General features: G+C 42.4%; 12 protein-coding genes across 12 annotated transcripts; 7 read left to right on the forward strand and 5 right to left on the reverse strand.

The window, feature by feature from the left end:
• Positions 1-259: 259 nt before the first annotated feature.
• NEMIN01_1626 (glutamyl-tRNA synthetase) lies at positions 260-2,209 on the reverse strand (the record flags this gene model as incomplete). Its single annotated transcript, XM_051477568.1, has 1 exon — positions 260-2,209. The coding sequence occupies one exon, from the start codon at positions 2,207-2,209 to the stop codon at positions 260-262; it is 1,950 nt and encodes a 649-aa protein (XP_051333528.1).
• Positions 2,210-2,592: 383 nt separating this feature from the next.
• Positions 2,593-3,582, forward strand: NEMIN01_1627 (cyclin-dependent kinase 7; the record flags this gene model as incomplete). Its single annotated transcript, XM_051477569.1, has 1 exon — positions 2,593-3,582. One exon carries the CDS (start codon positions 2,593-2,595, stop codon positions 3,580-3,582), a length of 990 nt encoding a protein of 329 aa, XP_051333529.1.
• An 81-nt stretch (positions 3,583-3,663) lies between these two features.
• Positions 3,664-3,912, forward strand: NEMIN01_1612 (uncharacterized protein; the record flags this gene model as incomplete). Its single annotated transcript, XM_051477554.1, has 1 exon — positions 3,664-3,912. The coding sequence occupies one exon, from the start codon at positions 3,664-3,666 to the stop codon at positions 3,910-3,912; it is 249 nt and encodes an 82-aa protein (XP_051333514.1).
• A 408-nt stretch (positions 3,913-4,320) lies between these two features.
• NEMIN01_1628 (uncharacterized protein) lies at positions 4,321-6,162 on the forward strand (the record flags this gene model as incomplete). The annotated part of the gene is made up of 1 exon (XM_051477570.1): positions 4,321-6,162. One exon carries the CDS (start codon positions 4,321-4,323, stop codon positions 6,160-6,162), a length of 1,842 nt encoding a protein of 613 aa, XP_051333530.1.
• Positions 6,163-6,356: 194 nt separating this feature from the next.
• Positions 6,357-8,501, reverse strand: NEMIN01_1629 (protein transport protein SEC24; the record flags this gene model as incomplete). The annotated part of the gene is made up of 1 exon (XM_051477571.1): positions 6,357-8,501. The coding sequence occupies one exon, from the start codon at positions 8,499-8,501 to the stop codon at positions 6,357-6,359; it is 2,145 nt and encodes a 714-aa protein (XP_051333531.1).
• A 522-nt stretch (positions 8,502-9,023) lies between these two features.
• NEMIN01_1630 (DNA ligase 1) lies at positions 9,024-11,414 on the reverse strand (the record flags this gene model as incomplete). The annotated part of the gene is made up of 1 exon (XM_051477572.1): positions 9,024-11,414. The coding sequence occupies one exon, from the start codon at positions 11,412-11,414 to the stop codon at positions 9,024-9,026; it is 2,391 nt and encodes a 796-aa protein (XP_051333532.1).
• A 153-nt stretch (positions 11,415-11,567) lies between these two features.
• On the forward strand, positions 11,568-12,098 carry NEMIN01_1631 (uncharacterized protein; the record flags this gene model as incomplete). The annotated part of the gene is made up of 1 exon (XM_051477573.1): positions 11,568-12,098. One exon carries the CDS (start codon positions 11,568-11,570, stop codon positions 12,096-12,098), a length of 531 nt encoding a protein of 176 aa, XP_051333533.1.
• Positions 12,099-12,470: 372 nt separating this feature from the next.
• On the forward strand, positions 12,471-12,950 carry NEMIN01_1632 (PRA1 family protein 1; the record flags this gene model as incomplete). Its single annotated transcript, XM_051477574.1, has 1 exon — positions 12,471-12,950. One exon carries the CDS (start codon positions 12,471-12,473, stop codon positions 12,948-12,950), a length of 480 nt encoding a protein of 159 aa, XP_051333534.1.
• Positions 12,951-13,113: 163 nt separating this feature from the next.
• NEMIN01_1633 (U3 small nucleolar RNA-associated protein 7) lies at positions 13,114-14,358 on the reverse strand (the record flags this gene model as incomplete). Its single annotated transcript, XM_051477575.1, has 1 exon — positions 13,114-14,358. One exon carries the CDS (start codon positions 14,356-14,358, stop codon positions 13,114-13,116), a length of 1,245 nt encoding a protein of 414 aa, XP_051333535.1.
• Positions 14,359-14,422: 64 nt separating this feature from the next.
• NEMIN01_1634 (polyadenylation factor subunit 2) lies at positions 14,423-15,604 on the forward strand (the record flags this gene model as incomplete). The annotated part of the gene is made up of 1 exon (XM_051477576.1): positions 14,423-15,604. The coding sequence occupies one exon, from the start codon at positions 14,423-14,425 to the stop codon at positions 15,602-15,604; it is 1,182 nt and encodes a 393-aa protein (XP_051333536.1).
• A 623-nt stretch (positions 15,605-16,227) lies between these two features.
• Positions 16,228-18,330, reverse strand: NEMIN01_1635 (fanconi anemia group J protein; the record flags this gene model as incomplete). The annotated part of the gene is made up of 1 exon (XM_051477577.1): positions 16,228-18,330. The coding sequence occupies one exon, from the start codon at positions 18,328-18,330 to the stop codon at positions 16,228-16,230; it is 2,103 nt and encodes a 700-aa protein (XP_051333537.1).
• A 14-nt stretch (positions 18,331-18,344) lies between these two features.
• Positions 18,345-19,364, forward strand: NEMIN01_1636 (uncharacterized protein; the record flags this gene model as incomplete). The annotated part of the gene is made up of 1 exon (XM_051477578.1): positions 18,345-19,364. One exon carries the CDS (start codon positions 18,345-18,347, stop codon positions 19,362-19,364), a length of 1,020 nt encoding a protein of 339 aa, XP_051333538.1.
• Between the last annotated feature and the right edge of the window lie 296 nt (positions 19,365-19,660).

Genomic DNA, 19,660 nt, shown 5'->3' on the forward strand with positions numbered 1-19,660 from the left:
AATAAAAAAGCAAAACAAATTCTATTAATAACCTTCCATTCTGTAGAGGTTCTTTCCAGAGACAGAATAAAAATACTGCAGTAGAATAATAATAAATTATTTATTTATTTCTGGGCTATATTCTCTTCTCTTCCCCCAATTGCAGCTTATACCACACTATCTGTGATAGATAGCAAATGATAGATGAGTTAATGATAGATACAGCTCATGGATAGTTAGATGAATAAATAGCAATAAGCGGTGGCGGATAAATAATGATTTATTTTTTATTGTTCTGTTTAGTGGATGGAACTAAGTTTAGAACGATGGGGTTTACCGAGTCTACGTAATAGATGCCTCTCTTCTCTATCTGCACAAACTCTCCCTTCTTTGCTGCCTTAATCCTTTCATCGCACTGAAGAATCTCTTCGCTCTTTGAGTCTTCGTTGAACACTTCGTTTATCGTTTTGTCTTCCATCTTGTCAACTGTGATCAAATCCCCGTACTCCACTGTTCGCACTTCAACACTCTGCTGCGGCACCCAGGTGAGCCTCGCTTTCGTGTTCTTTGGGTGCACCTTGTGCGATGTAACTGTAATGGGATCTTCTGCCTCCACTTTATACGTCCCCAGGCCCATCAGTGTGATATCATCACCCACTGCAACTGATGCGTCCTTTAGGTCTTTCCCCTGAACATACACTGTATTCGTTACTATTCTGTCTATGGGCTCATCGCTCTGTGCCTCCTTGCTATCTGCTAGCGTGATAGAAACCATGTCTTCTTTACTTATTCCATGCACTTTCTTGGCTGCCTTATCTATTGCTTTTCCATTCATAGACCACAGTTTATCCCACTCGAGTAGCACTGTGTTTTTAGATGGGCCCTGCATTATAACGTACTCCTTCAGCACCTGCTGCGTAAGGCCTTTCCTCAGTATTCCTCTCACTGTTGGCATTCTTGGGTCGTCCCAGCCTGACACTCTGTGCTGCTCCACCAGCTGTTTCAGGTTTCTTTTGCTTAGCACTGTTTTTTTAAAGTTGAGCCGAGAAAAGTCCCATATAATGGGTCTATTGGGCAGGCTCAGCGCAGATATAAACCACATGTACTGGGCATTCCTGTCCCTGTACTCGTTTGTTCTCAGAGCCAAAGTGACGCCTTCTATGCTGTCAACTATGGGACATGCAAAATCATACGTAGGATACACCCTGTACTTAGCTCCTGTGTGGTGGTGGGGTGTGGTGTTCACTCTGTATATCACAGGATCTCGCATGGCTTTATTCAGATCGCTCATGTTTATCTTGGCGCGCACGCAGTAGTCATCACACTCGTCTGTGCTTATCATTTTGTCAAATATTTTTAGCGACTCTTCTGGACTCAAAGTGTCTCTATTTTTTGAGTGTATGCCTTTGTCTCTTTCCATGCGCATTTGTTCCACAGGTGTATTATCGCAGTACGCCATGCCCTTCCCTATCATGTCCTTGGCGAGTTTTATAAGCGTGTCGAAATGATCGCTTGTTCTTGTCTGTGTGTACTTTGTTATTCCCAGCAGCGCGATGTCCTCTAGTATTGTTTCTTCAAACTCTCCTGTTTCCTTGGAGGGATTTGTGTCGTCCATTCGCACTATCAGCCTTCCGTTATATCTCTCTGCGAAGTACTGGTTCAATAGGGCTGCTTTTGCGTGGCCAATGTGGAGATAGCCGCTTGGCTCGGGAGGGAATCTCGTGACTACGTTGTATCCTTCTGGAAGACCGATGTCAAACGATGCCTGGTCTTCTGGCTTTGTTGTATCTTTCTTCTTTTCTCTCTCGTACTCTTTCAGTGTCTCTGCGTGCCGATTCAGCTGTTCTGTGTAGAAGGCGTCTAGTTTAGGCTGGGCGCTTTTTAATTTCCCTGCTTTCTGCAAATTGACAAAAATTGTCTCAGAGTACAAAAGAAAAAACAGAAGCGTCTTCTGGGTCTCCTGCAGACTTTCCAAATCGCTGCTCTCCAGCACATTTGATACTTCAATAACCTTTGGGTACGCCATGCCGATCTTCCACTCTTCAAGGTACCCCATTGACTCAAGAGATAGCGAAGGAATGCTTTGCAATAAAGATAGCAGCGAGGGATAGTTGAAGCATCCTTCTTCCTTTTCATTAGAATACTCTACACTTACTGCATCGTGCTCCTTGGCTAGCGCGTATCCCAGCACATGGTGTCTCTTCCCGTGGTTGTACAATATTTTAACCATAAAAAAAGACAAAATTAGACTAATAAATAGCTGTTATTCTTGCGTGAAAGCAGCTAGCAAATAGATCATTGGGGAATCTGCTGGAATAAAACAGCCAAACTGCCATTGTACAGGCATTGTACAGAGACAGGGATGCATCAAACATCGGCTGTTTCACAGTCTGAGAATATCAGATGACTATTTATCTACTGGCTGATAGCTGATTAGTCTGAATAAAAGTAGATGGATGCATAGCTTAGGAGCATCTGTAATTTATGCGGATGAACAGCTGCTGCTCTTTATTTTCAGATATTTCTCTGTTTTTATTGCTCTTTGCTATGCACACAGTTTCTTTATTTCTGTTTGGCGTCTGTGTTATTTTGCATTTTTTTATAGCTTCTTTCATGGATAGAGTGAAAAGATACACGAAGGAGGCCAAAATAGGAGAAGGAACCTATGCTATAATCTATTTCGGGAAGGAGTATCTGGTGAGCCCTTCTGACGCCTCTGACGAAATAATAACTGAGTCGCCTCCTTCAAACGCGCTTCCTGGGAGAACAGTGGCCATAAAAAGAATAAAGAAGAATCCTTCGCAGCTGGACATTGAAATCGCAGCCCTCAGAGAGATAAAACACCTGAAATATCTGAAATCTGAGCACATAATTGATCTGTTCGATATAATCGTGCAAGACAGACACATCCACATAATACTTCCATATATGGAAAGCAATCTGGAGGTGATCATAAGAAGCAAAAAGCTAATATTCATGCCGCAGGACGTTAAAGCGTGGATGCTTATGATATGCAAAGGCCTCCACGAGTGCCACTCGCACTTTGTCATCCACAGAGACATTAAGCCCAACAACATTTTGGTGGGGAAAGATGGCTCTCTCAAGCTGGCAGACTTTGGTATTTCAGTTGACATCGGGTTTCCGCTGCGAGCACTCACACCGAACGTCGTCACCAGATGGTACAAAGCGCCTGAAATTCTCTTGGGGTGCACTAACTACACTTTTGCGATTGACATATGGGCACTTGGCTGTTTGTTTGCTGAGCTGCTGCAGCGCATCCCATACCTCCCGGGGCGCTCAGACACGCACCAGTTGGAGCTTATATACTCGGTGATAGGAACGCCTACCGAAGAGGAGTGGAAGGAGATAGGACACAAGACAGAAGGCTTGGCTATTCCCAGCCACATTCCCAGGAGTAACTTTGCCGTATCATTTGGCGCAGCTGGAAATGATGCAATTGACCTACTGAATAAAATGTTTGTGTATGTCCCAAGCAAGAGAATAACAATTGATGAAATCCTAAGCCACCCCTACTTCACAAACACGCCAGCACCCACGCCTGCTGAGAACCTTCCGTTCGATGTCCCTGCACAGAGTGTGTAAGCGCGCCAACAGAAATTGGATAGTACCATTTTTATGTAAACATTATCTGGAGTGTATTATTCAATAAAATTTTTAAATAGAATGGAAGAGAGAGCGCAACTAGTGCCAGCTGGCAAGCTAACGGCTCTGCTGTCTTTGATAGATAAAGAGGAAAAGATAGACAAAGAAACCATTTCAATACTCTCGCAGTTCACTGAAAAGTACATCAACGACATTCTGACAAGAGCAGCACTGCTGGCCAAGCACAAAGGCAGCCAAATAGTCACAGGGGAGGAGATTAAGTTTGTGCTGGAAAAAGAGTTTGACTGCTTCATTGGCTCGGGCATCTGAGTAGTATTAAAGCATAAAAATCCAACTGTCTGTTGATCTATAAGTTGTAGCAGTGCAGTTGGAGTATGCTAGAGTGTTAATAAATCTATTTCTATATCTGAAAATGCTCTGTATGCACGCACCAAAAGTGCGTGATTACTATCACAGCTGTTTTTTCTCTGAAAACACAAACAAACATTGACTTTATTGAACTAATGTCTTAAGTAGTCTGCACAGTGTTTTGATTATTTCTTATATGTACTAATGAACATACTCAAACTAATTGTAGTAGCAACTTATCTATAAAGAGCTGTATCGGCACTCATAAGGCCCAAAGTAGATTCGCTGATTTATTAGCAGCATATCTAAAATGATACATGCAGAGGTAAAAACATTAGATATATTAAATTTTGTTTTAGTTTATTTATAATGGAGATACTTCATAGAGCTATATGCATGTTCTTAATTTTAACAAAGATAACTGAGGGCTATAAGATACCCAACCCATCTTCCAGCGAATATTCGAAAGGCGCAAACACTTCAAATGACAGAAAAGAGCTTATAGAGCTTATTATCGAAATTAACAATATGAATGTAAAAAACAATAATGTGTTTTATAGTGAAAACAAAGAGTATACTGTAAAATTTCTAAAAGTAGATAAAGTGTACAATGCCTTTTTAACAGGCGATACCCAGACTGCATTTATTTTTGATATGATAGAAAGAGACTTTTTAGAAGAGCATCCGCACTTTGTTTTAATAAACAACAAATCCAGAAAATTATTCATGGAAAATAACACGCATATCATAAACCGTTTGAGAAACAGAGAATACAATGAAAATGCACAGTTTCAGATGAAAGAAGTTAAAAATGAATTTACGGAAATGTGGGGCACAAATACCTACAAATGTATTATAATAGCAAATTTTAGAGAAATAGATAAAATAGACCGCAAAATACTACTAAATTACAATTATAAAAGTATAAATGAGTTGACAAATAATTTAGAGAAGCTTAGTTTTACTAAAAACACAGAAATCGAAGTATGGACGCGCCCTCTTATTTTAAGAAATGACATAGATCCTGAAAAAAAAGACACTGTATGGGTTGAGTTTATAAGAGACAAGGATTTAGATGGTAGCCATTTTAACGATAGGGACAATCGATATATTCTCAGATTTATATTTGATACTTGCTTGAACATTTCTAATGAGTCAAACAATAACACTATCAACTACATGAATGATAGTAATACAGGCGTATATACTAGATCGTCAAACCATCGCCTTGAAAACAGTGCTCCACTCGATGCCAGCAGCAAATTTAAGCACTCCTATGAGCTTAGCGATCCACTCGTTCTTATTTTGATCCATGTAATGGCAAAAAATCTTATTCCTACCTCTTACATAGGCCAAGAAGACGAGGTTTTATTTTTCTACAATAGGAATTTATCCTGTAAAAATATAACTTCAGTTGATATATTGAAAAATTATGGACTGTATTTTTTATTCCCCACATGGTGCATTCAGATATGCCTCATGCACATGAATCGTAAAAACGAAACTGAATTTTATAATAGTGATAATTTAGACTATGTATACAACCAAATTATAAGGTGTTTCTACATTCAAAACTGCCTGTCCACTTTAACTTTTACAGTTACAGAGGCATCGAGTACTATTGTTTTAGCAAATTATGATAGCATGGATGAAAAAGTGCCAGTGCTAGAGTCTTTCGATAGGTACAAGCCCACTCTATACGCAAACAATATCCTGCAAAACTATCATAAACTTGCCTGCAGTTCAGCTATAATAGCTAATGTGCTCCATGAAGAACAGGAAATGAGAAAGCACGAAGAACTATACACAGCTTTGGACGAAATAGCAGACATAAAAGAGAGCAGTTTAATCGTGTGGAAAGACCCCCTCAACTATTCCGTCATTTGGGTCAAGTTTAGAAAATCAAAGTTTATAATGGCACTGCTGAATATACTGAAAAATAAAGAAAAAGAAATGGTGGATGCTTTAGAACAAACACAAAACAAAGAGGAAATGCCAACAGAGTATGAACTAGAACAGCTGCAGCTAAACATCGCAAAACTACAAGAACTATCAGAAAGCTGCACAGAAAATGAAGAAATGGTATTTCCATGCAACAGAGATCACTTGATTTTCAAAAAAATGCTATCTTTAATACAGGCTAGCTTGCTAGCACGCAGCTTATTTTTGAACATACAGCCCTTGATCAAACTGCTCAACGATATTATTTAAGCAGAGCAACACAACACAGAGATGTTCTCACTATGTATTGTATAAGTTAAAATTTATTCCCACAAAATAAAGCAGTAATATTTCTATTTTTCTTACATATAACTAGTATTTCTAAAAAAATTAGCTGCAATTCGGAATTCGTACTTTTTGCGATATGCTCGTGAACTTGGAAGTATCTTGGTTTATTTATTCAGTTATTTTACGTACCCTTTCGATACAAATCTGTTGTAGTACTCTTGGTACGATGCAGACACAGGAGAAGGACCATCGTCTAGAAGCATCGACTGCATGCCCTCTAGCAAAAAGGCATGGCCATCCTGCTGCACAATGTAGGTCACAGGATCAGCCACTCTTCCATCGACCATATAATCCATTACATTTCTTATTTTTTCATTTTCGCTGCTTCCAGGCGTCACTGTCGCTCTTCCCTGCACTCCCTCAAACACTTTGTACTCTGAGTTGCTTCCTACAAATATGTACGATAGCACTCCGCAGTCCAAGTAGTACGTGCCATCTGATCCCACTACCCCTCCAGTGAGCCTCACAGGAGACGGAAGAACTATTTCATCTGCACTCTGCGCACCGTCATTTCCATCGAGTCTCACAAGAGTTGGGTATATCACAGCATCTGCCATTTTAACAGGCGCATCCTGAATCGCAAGACAAATGACTCCCCTTAGATCAGGAGACACTCCTTTGTTGCTATTGCTACTAGCGTTACTATTGAGGAATATTTTGCTTTTTATCAGAGCGTGTATCAAGCTGGGAAATACTCCCATTGTTCCTGCTAGGCCTGTGCACTCAATGCAATCTGACGCTAAAGCGAGAGCCCTCTGGACTCCTGTTCCCTTCTTTTGTATCTCTGCATCGAGAGCCTTGAGTGCTACACTGTGCACTACTCCCAGTACGTCAATAGCCGTAGGCCCCAGGGGCACTGCAAAGTTAATAATTCGAACAACTCTCTCTCCCTGCGCGTTTGTGAATATCGAGGCAATTTGCACAGTTAAGCCCTCCAGGACTAAATCGTCATCATAATCGAGCTCAAACGAGAAAGTCTTCCCTCTCCCCAGTCTGGGCAGTCTTATCAGCCCATCATTCTGTGCATCCACTCCCCAATACTGTTTTATACTTACTTCATTTGACACGCGCACTCTGCAATACGCATTGTTCCCATTGTCCAGCGAAAAGTGCTGTATTAGGTCCCACTTAAGAGCGTTCTTATCCTGTGTGTAGTGGCCTATGTATGCAGGATAGTACCGCACATACCCCCCTGTCTTTCTGATAAGAGGCATAAGTGTGGGAATGTCTACAGTCTTCGAGGTAAGAACGTACATATTGATTGCAATGTTTTTAGTGGTTAGCTCAGCTGCCATGTTATCGTAGAATGAGCTGCTATTGATGTGGGAGTATGCTGATTTGCTAGAGAGAGACACAACAGCTCCCGGGCGCATAGATGGAGGAGTCACAAGGAAGAGGAATGCCTCTGCTCTTCTATTGGTGATCTGCGATAGGACCTTAAGGGCTAATCCTAGGGCATTCCCTGGCTCTCTTTGAGCTGTGTGTGCGTACTCCTGTATCTGCTGCATTCTTCTATCCAGAGAATCTTTCACATCTTGTATTCGTATGGTGTACTCTGTCTCCATCAGCATAGGCAGGGATCCCTCTATTTCGTTTACTCTATCAATTACCAAGCTTTCATCCTGCATCCTAACAAGCTCAACGGAAGAAGAAAGAAGCATAATGGAGAGGGTAGCTCTCTCGTGGGGATCGTTTAGGTATATTAGTGTTTCTTTTATCTGCTCTAGCACTGTGCTAAATATGCCCTTCTCCATGCTCTCTGCGGTGCACTCTATAATGAAGACAAGAGAAGCTGGGGGAGGCGTGGACTTCTCCGATGGTGATACAAATTCAATAATGCTCTCTGTGAGAATTGGGTTGTTGCTGGCTCTCTTGTTGTTTTCTGTGTTCTCTGAAGGGCTGAAGACTCGCAGCGATCCTCCGTACGAGTGCAGAGGAGAGGAGGCATTGTTTATGCTCCGACAGATGGAGCATCTCCACTTGTATCCAGGGGGTATCACCTCACTGTACGTGTTTAGGTATGCCTTGCAGTGCGAGCATCTTGGGATTGACTCTACTCTTGCCACTGGCTGTTCGTTGAAGGGGAGAATGGTAGCAGAAATAATGAAGGGTATTTTTGTTTTCTTCAGCTCAGCCTTTTTTGAAGGAGCAGAAGTAAAAGAACTGCGAGTGTACGTGTACTCCTGTGCTTTGATTTGCGATATTATTTCGTCTGTGTTCTGGGGGTTGCTTGCTCCAATTGAAGCTATACTAGGATGCATATATTTTGCAAAACAAAGAGAATAAAATATTTAATAGAATTAAAAGATAGAAGCAATGAAAAAAGAAATGAACAAAAACATCCCAGTTGTTCAGTATTCAGAAAAGCAGGGAAAGAGCAAACAGAGTACAAGTGAGGAAGTAAATAGATGGTAAATGGGTAGCAGATAAATGAATAGATTAGATGGTAGATAAATGGTTGGTTAGTATAACTTAAGGATAAAGAAAAGAAAAGCGTACTTATTCAGACGATTAGAGAGATGATAGATCCGCTAAATAAGAAAATGAAAACGAAAAAGAAGAAGGAATCTTTATGCTACAGCAGTTTAACCAATAAGCTACTCTTTAATCCTAGTAGAAAGTGCAGTAAATAGTAAAAATAGTCCAAAATGAATTTATTAAAAGTATGCATCAATACTCACCAGACTCGCTAGGAATAAATATCAAAGTGCTCGGATAATAGTAAATCAAATGACTGAATGATGAAACATAACTAAATAACCAGCCTAATGTTCTGGTGTTATTTACTTATTACTCCCTCCTGTCTGTATGAACATGCTCAGTATCTGCTCGCTCGAGGTTGCTGTTTCTTTATTCTTATCTTCTCTTTTTCTTATGAACCGAGGGAAGCGCAGGGATATCCCTCTTTCCTCTGGCAGCTCCTGTGCTCCTTTCGCTGCTGTGTATTGGGGCGATGCTGATAGGCCTGCTGCTGCAACCTCCCAGACGAGCGATGGCTTGAACCACACATCAGGCTTATTGTTGATGTTTGTATCTGCCTGCGGTATGTCTGTGATGAGCTCTTTCAGGTCTTTGCTTATTTCTTCTAACGCTATCTCTGTGAAGCCTGTGCCTATTTTCGTTACTGTTTCTACCTCTCCGAGGTCATTGATGCAGCCTAGTAGGAATCCTCCGTACACTCCTGTTCTTTTCCCTTTTCCTATGTATCCTCCTATCACGAGCAGATCAAGTGTCTCGTGCAGCCCTGTGATGTAGTCTGATTTAAGCTTAATCCACTTCTGACTCCGCTTTGACGGCTCGTATGTAGATAGGCTGTCCGCACTTTTTACCATCACTCCTTCGCATCCTGCAGCCAGTGAGTCTGTGAATATTCCCTGCAGCCTCTCTGTGTTGTGTGATGTGAATTCGTGGCTAGTGGCTATCTCCACCTGTCCTTTGGTCTCTGTGAACGATTCTTTCAGTATTTTCTTTCTCTCTTTTATCGGCAGTTTATTGAGGGGGGAGCCAAGGAATATGATGTCAAAGATGAAAAGAGCTATTTCACTCTCTTCTTTGTTTCTGTTGTGCTCTGATATCTTTCTTTTTCTGTTGGAGAGAGTCTGGAAGGAAAGGATCTTGTGCGTGTCTCTGCAGTACGCAACCACCTCTGCATCGAGTATAAAGTCTTTTCCCGTTCTATTCGCCCTCTTAAGCGGCTCTATTATCTGGCTGAATCTTTCCGTAGTATTTTCAAGGCCTCTGCTGAACAGCTCTACATTACCGTTAAGACAGTGCGCCTGCACTCTTTCCCCATCGTATTTGTACTCCACCAGATACTCTTCTTTGAATCTAGCAGCTACAGTCTCCGGGTCTTTCTCTGCCATAGCAAGCATCGGTCTAAGGGGGTACCCTGGTGTGATAAGAGAAGATGTGAGAGAGCTAAGGCCTTCCTTGAAGAGTCGCTTGAGAAGTCTTTCAAAAGACGGCAGCTGGGAGTATGCCTCCTTCATTGCCTCCATTATTTCATTCTCTGCTTCTGTCCACTCTATCTTCCCCCCTTCCTCAAAGGTCTCTATCTGCACATCATCCTTTATTTCGCTATTTCTAACACTGATGGAGCTAAGTCCATCAATTGTACCACTGAGTGCACTCGTACTCCCAGTGAGGCCATCAGTTGTACCGCTAAGAGCCCTTGTACTCTCAGTAAGTGCACTCGTATTCTCTGTAAGAGCGCCAGTGTCTGTAAGGGCACTAGCAAGCTCATCAGGATCATCCCTGGATTTATTATCAGGATGATCTCCACTGAGGATGCTTTCAGCTGTGCTAATGAGGTTATCAGCTGTGCTAGTAAGACTTTCTGTAGGAGAGCTGAGAGTACTAGAAGTGCTAGTAAGATTATCAGCTGTAGTATTAATAGCGTTAGGAGAATTAACTGACACTGAGGTGCCTCCTGCTGAAAGGCCATCACCAGGGCTACTAAGCCCCTCAGATGTAACACCAGCTGTAAGACCAATAGTGCTGGGACCATATTTATCTTTACCAATACCACAGATATTACTGATATTATTACCACTATTATTACCACTGATATTACTGATATTATTAGTGGCATTTTCTGCACTACTTTGTCTACTATTGGAGAATCTCTTCTGAAGAGCCAACGCCAAACTGCATAGGACTGTCTGCGTAGAGAGACCCATCTTCATTTTCCCATCTACTATTCTTATGATGTACTTTACTTCTTCGTCTGTTGTGCACTGTGCTAGTAGCTCGGCTATTGCTTCTGTTTTCTTCAGTGCTGCTTCTTTTCCTGTGATTCTCACGATGCTTTCCAGCGCAGTGAATACGTGCGACAGTAGCAGAGCTTTCTTGCGTATGAAGAACAGCCTGGGACGCATAGATACAGTCACCACTGTGGAAATGTCTCCCTTTTCCTTCATTCTCTTCTTCAGTGTCTCCACGGGTGTTGCACTGAACTTGCTCAGCGCCTTTAGGAGAATGTTCTCGCCTATGTTCATCTCCAGCCCATTTGACTCAGACGAGACTCTCGCAATGGAGAGATAGACTGCCTGCACGAGCTCAGCCTCGTCTAGAGGGGCAAAGTACTCGCCGAGTCTCTTTATCATTTCCTTCCTTGAGGACACTTTCGAAAGCTCTTCAAAGCATGCCGCTGCGCGCGCCCATGTCTCTTGCATAAAAATAAAAAAGGGCTCGCCGGGATTTGAACCCGGGACATTCCGATCTGCAGTCGAATGCTCTACCACTGAGCTACAAGCCCTCCATACACCCTAGCAAACGAAAACAATCTGTCCATCAGACATTTTATTCTCGGCCTCGTTTATTTTTTCATGCGGGCCTTCAGACTAACCAGAAGCAAAACGCCCCTGAGCACTGCTTCAGTGTTGGAGCTGTTCCAGAAGATAGACGCCAAGCTGCCTTTTATCAACTACGAGCCCGTTGCTGACTTAGTCCCGTCTTCTGGCGAGCTGTTTATCATCGAAGGACTCGACACGCCCGTGGCAGACGGGCAGATATACGCCACGCCCTCGGATATTTTCCACGAAGAAAAGTTTGATGTGGTAATAGACAGAACAAAAACATCGCCAAAACTCTTCAGATTCATCTACTACAACAGAACAAGCTGGTACAGAGTAGCACACTACCTCATATGCGAACAAAAGACGGGCAAGAGCGCACCTGCGCCACAGAACAACACAGTCGCTGATAGAGTATGCAGTAACTTTCTGGAGGAGTATGCCTTTCTGCAGGACATTCTGTTCAGGCCGGAGAAAGCACAGAACACAAATGGCCATCTAGACCTGGCGTTCTGGAAGGAGCTGGTAAACAGACACATTGAAGACATAGTGGACAGCAAATAGCAGTGGTAAATATGATAGAGACTGCTAGATACATAATAAATAAATCACTCGTTATAATGTTATTCTTTGATCGTATCTAGTTGCTCTTATTTCAGTTATAGATAATTTCTATCTGAACAGATAAAAAGAATGAACAGAATAGTTGTACATCTTATTTCTTATCTATTTATGGTATTCTCAGGTTAGTAGTTGGCTAATGATTATTTGGTTGATTATTTATTCAGTGATTACTGGTAATGGGTGTTATTGAGTCTACTTTATTTTTTATTTTTTGTCCTATTGTTTTAAAATGAAAATAAAATTTACTATTCTCTATGCTTTCATTTTGTTTTACTTTTGTTTTACTATTTTTCTTGTTTTGTTTTTGCAAGAATGCAAAGTAAGCTGTACACCGAGGTTGGATACTACGTCAGAGAAAAGATCGATAGAAGAGTTCCTCTGAAAGACTTTCTGGACTACTCGTCTGTTTCTGTGCCCGTTAATCTGGAAGAGGGAAAATCCAGAATAGTCATCAATTATGGAGCCATGGGCGGTAACTATCTGGTTGTCTTTGGAGTTCTCCTGTGTCTATTCCTTGTCCTGCACCCCGCACTCATCATTCCCATAGGGATATGCTTTGGGCTTCTCTACATCGCAACGGAAAATGATAGCGAGTCGATCAATATAATGGGAAACGAGCTCAAAAAGCTCCATCTTTACTGCGTGGCGGTGGGTGTTCCTGTTCTCTTCTTCATATTTATGCCCAGCTCTCTTGTCTCTCTTTTCTTCACCCTTGCTCTGAGCATTCTGCTGTGCATTGGGCACATGGTCATATACAAGCCCCCAGCTAACGCGAATGAAGAGCACATATAAGCTAATAAAGATTTTTCTATATTTATTCTATTTATTAGTAAACTGTTGTGATTGCAGTATATTGTAAATCTTTGCAATTGCCATTACGGTTACATCAATCTTTGTAAAATGACCAATTGCCATGGATGTGTTTCTGTCTTCTGTCTTCTATTTTGTGTTTAATTTACCCGTAATGTATCTTCATAAGTCTTCTGACCTTTCCTGCGGGTGTTTCGTACTTCATTGGCGCTATCTCTTCTGCAAATGGCTCTGCCATCTCTGTTCCTATCTCGTTCTCCAGGGCTATCATGTCTGCTGGTATTTTCTCCAGTATTCTCCGTACCTCGCTGTTTCTCTTCTCCTTCTTTGAGACCGTTGGGTTTTCGTTTCTTCTGTACGTCTCTAGGCCTGCGCCTGGAATTATCACGTTCTCTATCCCTATGCCTGTTCCCACTGTGAGAATGTCTTCATACGGTCTGTATGCTAGAGAGTGTGCAACTTCTCTTCCTATGTGGTGCTGTATCTGCGGCTTCATGTGTTCGTTGTACACTATCACACTCCCCTTCTGCGCCACTGCCAGCTTGCCTGTCTGACTGAGCCCCATCTCAGAGACCAGACTGGGAAGAGTGATCTCGTGGAGCGGGGCGTACATATTCCTGTTATCCCATGTTTTTATTTCATTTTTTGAGGCTGTGTACAGCACTCTTCCATTGTCCGACACTTTGCAGTGATTCACTTTGGATCTGTGGCAGAGCACTTTGGACAAGTACTCTGAGGATCTCGGAGACCACATGGAGACCGTGCCCGATGACCCTGTCAAGTAAACCACGCCATTTGTTCGGTCTACTTCCACTTTTGACTCTCTTTCTTTTGTTTTTATTTCTGACACGAGTTTCCCTATTGTTGTATCTTGGTATCGAAGATATCCGGTCCTTGAGACAGAAGCGAGAAGAAAGTGGTCCTGCAGGAACTTGATGCTCCTCACGTGCCGGGCATCTCGGAGCACGTGCACCTCCACTCCCTGTTTGTCGTATATATACACAGCCTGCGACTGCGCCAGAGCGTAGAACCCGCTGCTGTGCAGGAATGTTCCGTCGTATATCCTGTCACCTAGGAACCTCTCTGAATTGGCAAAAAGCTTCATTGCATCGACGGACTTTACCTCTTGTTCTCCCAGGTACAGCACAGCATCACCCGACACAGAGTAGCGCACAGTGTACGGCCCGTTGTTCATTGACAGGCTGAATGCCTTCTCTTTTGTGCTTATATCCACCATGCTGTTTATCTCTTCTGTTGAGACGATTCCATCTGCTTCAATGTGTCCTTTCTTTGACGTGTTCAGTATCTTGTAGTTATCCTTGTATCTGTCGTACGACACTTTTATTTCTTTCTGTTTTTCTATCTCTTCCTTTTGTTTCTTGAGAGTCATCCAATAAAATTTTTACGCTCTTTTATTCTCAATGTGAAAGCGCTCTTTTTAATTATTCGTACAAATGGACGAAGATGAGACGAGAGGCCAGAGGATCATCTACGACGGAAAGAGAATGAGAAAAGCCATCACTCGGAGGAATGTAGACTACAATGGGCCACTTCTAAAGTATAAACTAGAAGGAAGATTTGGCGCAGTCCAGAAGCACCCCTTGTACTCCATCTACGTCCCTCCTGTCACCGGCTCTTGCTCCATCTCCAACAGCCTAACGATCAACCTAGCACACACCAGCATAAACAAAATACGAACGCCAATAAACACGATAAGATACGCCCCAAATGGAAGAAGACTCATCTCAGGTGCTGCGACAGGAGAGTTCACTCTGTGGAACGGTTTTAGCTTTAACTTTGAGACCATTCTGCAGGCACACGACAGCGCGCTCAGGTCTCTGTGCTGGACGCCCCACGGAGACTATCTTGTCTCTGGAGACCAAATAGGCGTGGTGAAGTATTGGCAGCCATCAATGAACAACCTGCAGCTGATAGAAGCGCACAAAGAAGCCATACGAGACATCAGTTTTGCTCCTCGCGGTAATAAGTTCTGCACAGCCTCTGACGACGGGACAATAAAGGTATTTGACTTCCAGACAGCGAAGGAGGAAAGGAGCCTCGCAGGGCACGGGTGGGACGTAAGAGTGGGGCAGTGGCACAAAAGACACGCGCTGATAGCCAGCGGGGGAAAGGACAACCTAGTCAAGCTGTGGGATCCCCGGGGGAAAGAGCTGACAACCCTGCACATCCACAAGAACACAGTCCTGTGCCTGAAGTGGACAAATGATGGAGAGTGCATTCTCTCCGGGGGGAAAGATCAGGTCATTAAAATGTTCAACTTGCGCGCGATGAAGGAAGAGTTCACGCACAAGGGGCACCAGAAGGAAGCCACTGCGCTATGTGTCCATCCCTGTCTCGATAGTCTCTTTGTGTCAGGTGGTGGCGAAGGGTCTGTCTACATCTGGCAAAAGCACAATGAGTATCCTGTGAGAGTAATATCTGATGCACACAGTAAAACAATATGGTCAATGGACTTCCATCCGATAGGCCACACTTTGGCGACAAGTTCGGTGGATAACTCGGTTAAGTTCTGGATACGCCCTAGGCCCACAACGGATGGAGCATCTGGCGACGTGGAGAGTGTGGATGTAGACCACGAGAGAATACCTGGAATAGGAAGCCATCTACAAGAATAATAAATACGTCATACATTCATTTTGCAGCATATCCACCTGAGGATAGCTCATTTTCCGTCATACGAGGAATATTTAGTTCTGTTTTCATTTTATTCTGGTGCTATTACAGCTGCAGAATCAGTGGACAGAATATAATTGGGAATAGACAGTGGCAATCTTAGGATAATCTTAGAACGAATAGAGATAAAGATGGCAGAGATCAGCCCAATAGTATTCTAACATTAACTGAATATTAAGTGACTGATTAACTGATCAATTAACTGATTACTAACTAACTCAGCTACTAATTGACTATTAGCTATACCATTGTCCTTGGTTGTACCATCTGTCTGCTTTCTGTTTATTCTTATCTTCTGCTTACTTTTGTATTCTATCCCTCTTTGATGGCTGAATGGTTGTCTTAAGGGCTGTGGGTTATATTAATGGGTATTTATTGATTTTTCCTTGCGTCTCTGCTCTGCCTTGCATCATTCTATTTAAATTTTAGAAATATAAAAGTGCATGGGTTTATTTAAAATAAATTTGTATACCTTACAGAAAATAAAAAAGTATACGTTTGTTGTTTATTGCTACTACTGCTTTTAGCAATTTATCTGACTTATTTAATATTTCATTGGATGCATCTACCTGTCAAAGAATCTCTTGACGCCACTCGACTTGTCAAAGTACACTATCTTCCTTTTCATCTGGTTGCTGCTGTTCTCCGTGATCTCTTCTGGCGCTGTCTTGTGCGGCTTCTGTCTTTCCACAAACGGCAGGAAGGTTTTCATCATGTCCTCCTTGCTTTTTATTATGCTGCACTTCTCCACGGCCCACTGCGAGAGCGTGTTGCTCCTGGGCGATATGCTCTTTGCATACCTTGTGTCCACGAGGAATATGCTCCCCCAGTCGTTTAGGTGTCTGATGCACCTCCCCATTGCCTGATTCACTGCCTTGTACGCCTGTAGGTTGTACCACTCGCTTCCTGTGTTTCCTAGATACTGGTTGTTGTACTTTTTCTTCAGTATTATCGAGTGATCGCGCACGCTTTGGTACGGAATCCCCACGAGAACAACAGCACGCGACTCGTGGTCTCTGAAGTCAATGCCTTCGCTTGCCTTTCCTCTGAACACGCACAGGAACACACACTTGCCTCTTCTGCACCTGCTTCTGTACTCCTGCAGGGCTCCCTCGAACTCGTCGCTTGACTTTGACTCAACAATCAGACAGACTGACCGATTTAGCAGGGGAGTTAGCTTATTGATGGCTGCATAGCTGGGAACAAAACAGAGCACGCCTCCTATCCTATCAAGATTGTGCGCTACATCGACAATTACATCAGCAATCGTGCGGTAGTATTTATTCTGCTGTGTTCCTGCGTATGTTCCCAGTATTTCTGTCCCATGGTACGACGATACTACAGATGTACTCAGCTGTTCTCGTGGTATTATGTGCCCTGCCTGCATAAAGTGCACAAACGCCTTGAGAGGATTGCTGCTCACTAGCTCCCGTGCTAGCTCCTTAAATGGATAGAGCGTTCCTGACAGCAGCACCACACACCGCGCTTTTTCGTATATTTCATTGAACACCACGGATGCGTGCAGCAGCAGAAATGATATTTTATTTTTTGTGATAACCATTCCGTACTTTTCTTTTTGGCTCGGCTGCATCATGTAGTTGAACACCGAGAGGATCTGGTGCAGCCACTGCTCGATGAATGTTTCGAGCACCAGCTCATCTAGCACTGTGTGTATGCTCATTTCAAGACCTTTAAATGTTTCTTCAGAGATTCCCAGGAGTTTCAGCTCGTTTTGGATATTATTCTGCGGTATAGCTGCCTCTTTTTCTCCTGTTTGGCTGACTACTGCTTCTAGCCCTTCTTTGTTTATTCTGCTGGGTATTTCGCTGATGTAGTTAAGTATCTTAGTGAGGAACATCTTTACCACTCTCAGGGCTTCTTCTAGCTCTGGGCTGTGCAGAGGCCGTGATAGACTCAATGTAACTATTTTGTCTATGATTTCAACTAGAGGTGTGTCTATCTCCACGGATCCTGTGGACCTGCAGACATCATCTATGTTGTGTGCTTCATCTACTATTACTGCTGCATCGTCTAGGGTTATTCCCATGGCCTTTCTTATTCTTGGGTTTATTATGTAGTTATATGGCGAGAATATGATGGTTGCATTGTTCTGCTTCTCTCGGGTGTAGTAGTACGGGCAGGCGTTGCATGTTTTGCCTGTGCTGAGTAGATCTTCAATGGAGAAGACCTTTGGCACCCTATTATCCATTGTATCTTTTTTTTTCTTGTCGTCCTTCTGTGAGTTAAAATAGTATCTACACTTGTCCTGCGGATTTTCACTTTTTACTTTGTTTTTACAAGCCGTATCTATGTCTTTTGATTTCTTCACGTCTGGGTTCAGACACAGGTGCTTTCTCGAGGCAAGAAGAGACATACTCGGGGGATTCTCCATTCTTTTCATGTGGTCTATCAGCTGGTATGCCTGTTTTATGGTTCTTGTTGTAATGAATACTTTGATGCCCTTTTGGTCTGCGGGGCTCTTTGCTCCTATCCAAGCTATTACTGCTGCAAGTATGCTGAGTGTCTTTCCTGTGCCTGTGGGGCTTTCTATCATCCCTGACTCTCCGCTTACCAGACATTTTAGGATGGTTTCAACCGACTGTTTCTGCGGCTCGTACAGTTCGTGCGGGCTTCTAACTGAATGCCCTTCTATATTTATCGTGTGCATAAAAAATAAATTGAATGAACTTGGATATCCTTGAGAGCCTTCTGAAGAAGAGAAAAGAAACAGAAAAAGAAAACAAGAAAATAAAGTGCAATGAAAGAGAAGAAAGCGCAGGAGAACAAAACAAGAGTGCATTCGAGCCATTTGCATACTTAGATGCAATAAGACAATCTAAGAGCACGAACTTAGACAATGCGAGCGATACTCCAAGAAATGGCAGTGAGAGTGAAAGAGAGAAAAGTAACAAAGATAGTAGAGGCAGTGAAAGTAATGGAGATAGAAATGAAAGCAGCAGTGAATTTAATAAGAGCAGAGTTAGTAGAACGAGTGAAAGTACCATAAAAAGTAGCATAAACACTAGCATAAACAATCATAACAGCAATTACAGTTTTAATGATAATAATTCTACTGCTAGCACAGATAACTGTATAAATATAGAGAATCTGTCGAGCATTCTACTAAGTGATGATGTCTCTAGTGAGATGTGTCTTGGGGAAATACCTACCACCCCCGACATGCTGCAAAATATCACTGATGATCTAGTAGCAAGCCGCAGTATGAGCAATGTGCACTCGCAAAGTACACCTCTGCTCTACAGTAAGGCAGCGAGCAACAAAGGAGGGATAGTTGGATATGCTGGAGCAATAAATCACATGAACGACGAGCCATCTTATCTGAGCACACAAACACCAATTACCAGCATAGAAGGAAAGCTAAATGGCTTTAAAGAAAACAGTATCTACACTGATTATATCTCCATCAGAGAGATAAGAAACTCAAAGTCTCTAAAGATGGACGGAAAAGTATTGGGCTACATCACAAAAGACACGGCATCCGACACAGCAGGAAGCATTATTATAACAGATGGAGTGGATGAGATAGAATGCGCTGTTTGTCCGAGTGCAATAGAGAGGTACAAGCTAGAGAAAGACTCTATTGTTCTAATTGCATCGCCGTCTGTGTGGAGACTCTCTTACACTAGTAATAACTGTATACTGAATGTAGTTGTAGAGAATATTGTATCAGTTAATAAATAGATGTTAAACTATGATCCTATAAAGAATTTACTAATGCAGCAATGTACCACAACGAATTTACCAATGCAGTGGCTCTAATCATTTCTGTTTTAATTTGCACTAATCTAGCGACAAATACTACTCTTCTAACTGCACTATTTGCAATATTTTTTTCTATAGCCAAGAAATAATTGCACTTAACTCTCTTCTACTGTTTACTATCCACTCTCTGTCTGCTGTGCTATTTATGCCATCTACTCTTAGCCCATGCCCGTCTTCTCTCCTTCTTTGTTTGCCCAATTAATTTACTCTGCCAC

The sequence above is a fragment of the Nematocida minor genome, assembly GCF_024244105.1.
Source record: "Nematocida minor strain JUm1510 chromosome Unknown 7678, whole genome shotgun sequence".
Taxonomy (NCBI): domain Eukaryota; kingdom Fungi; phylum Microsporidia; genus Nematocida; species Nematocida minor.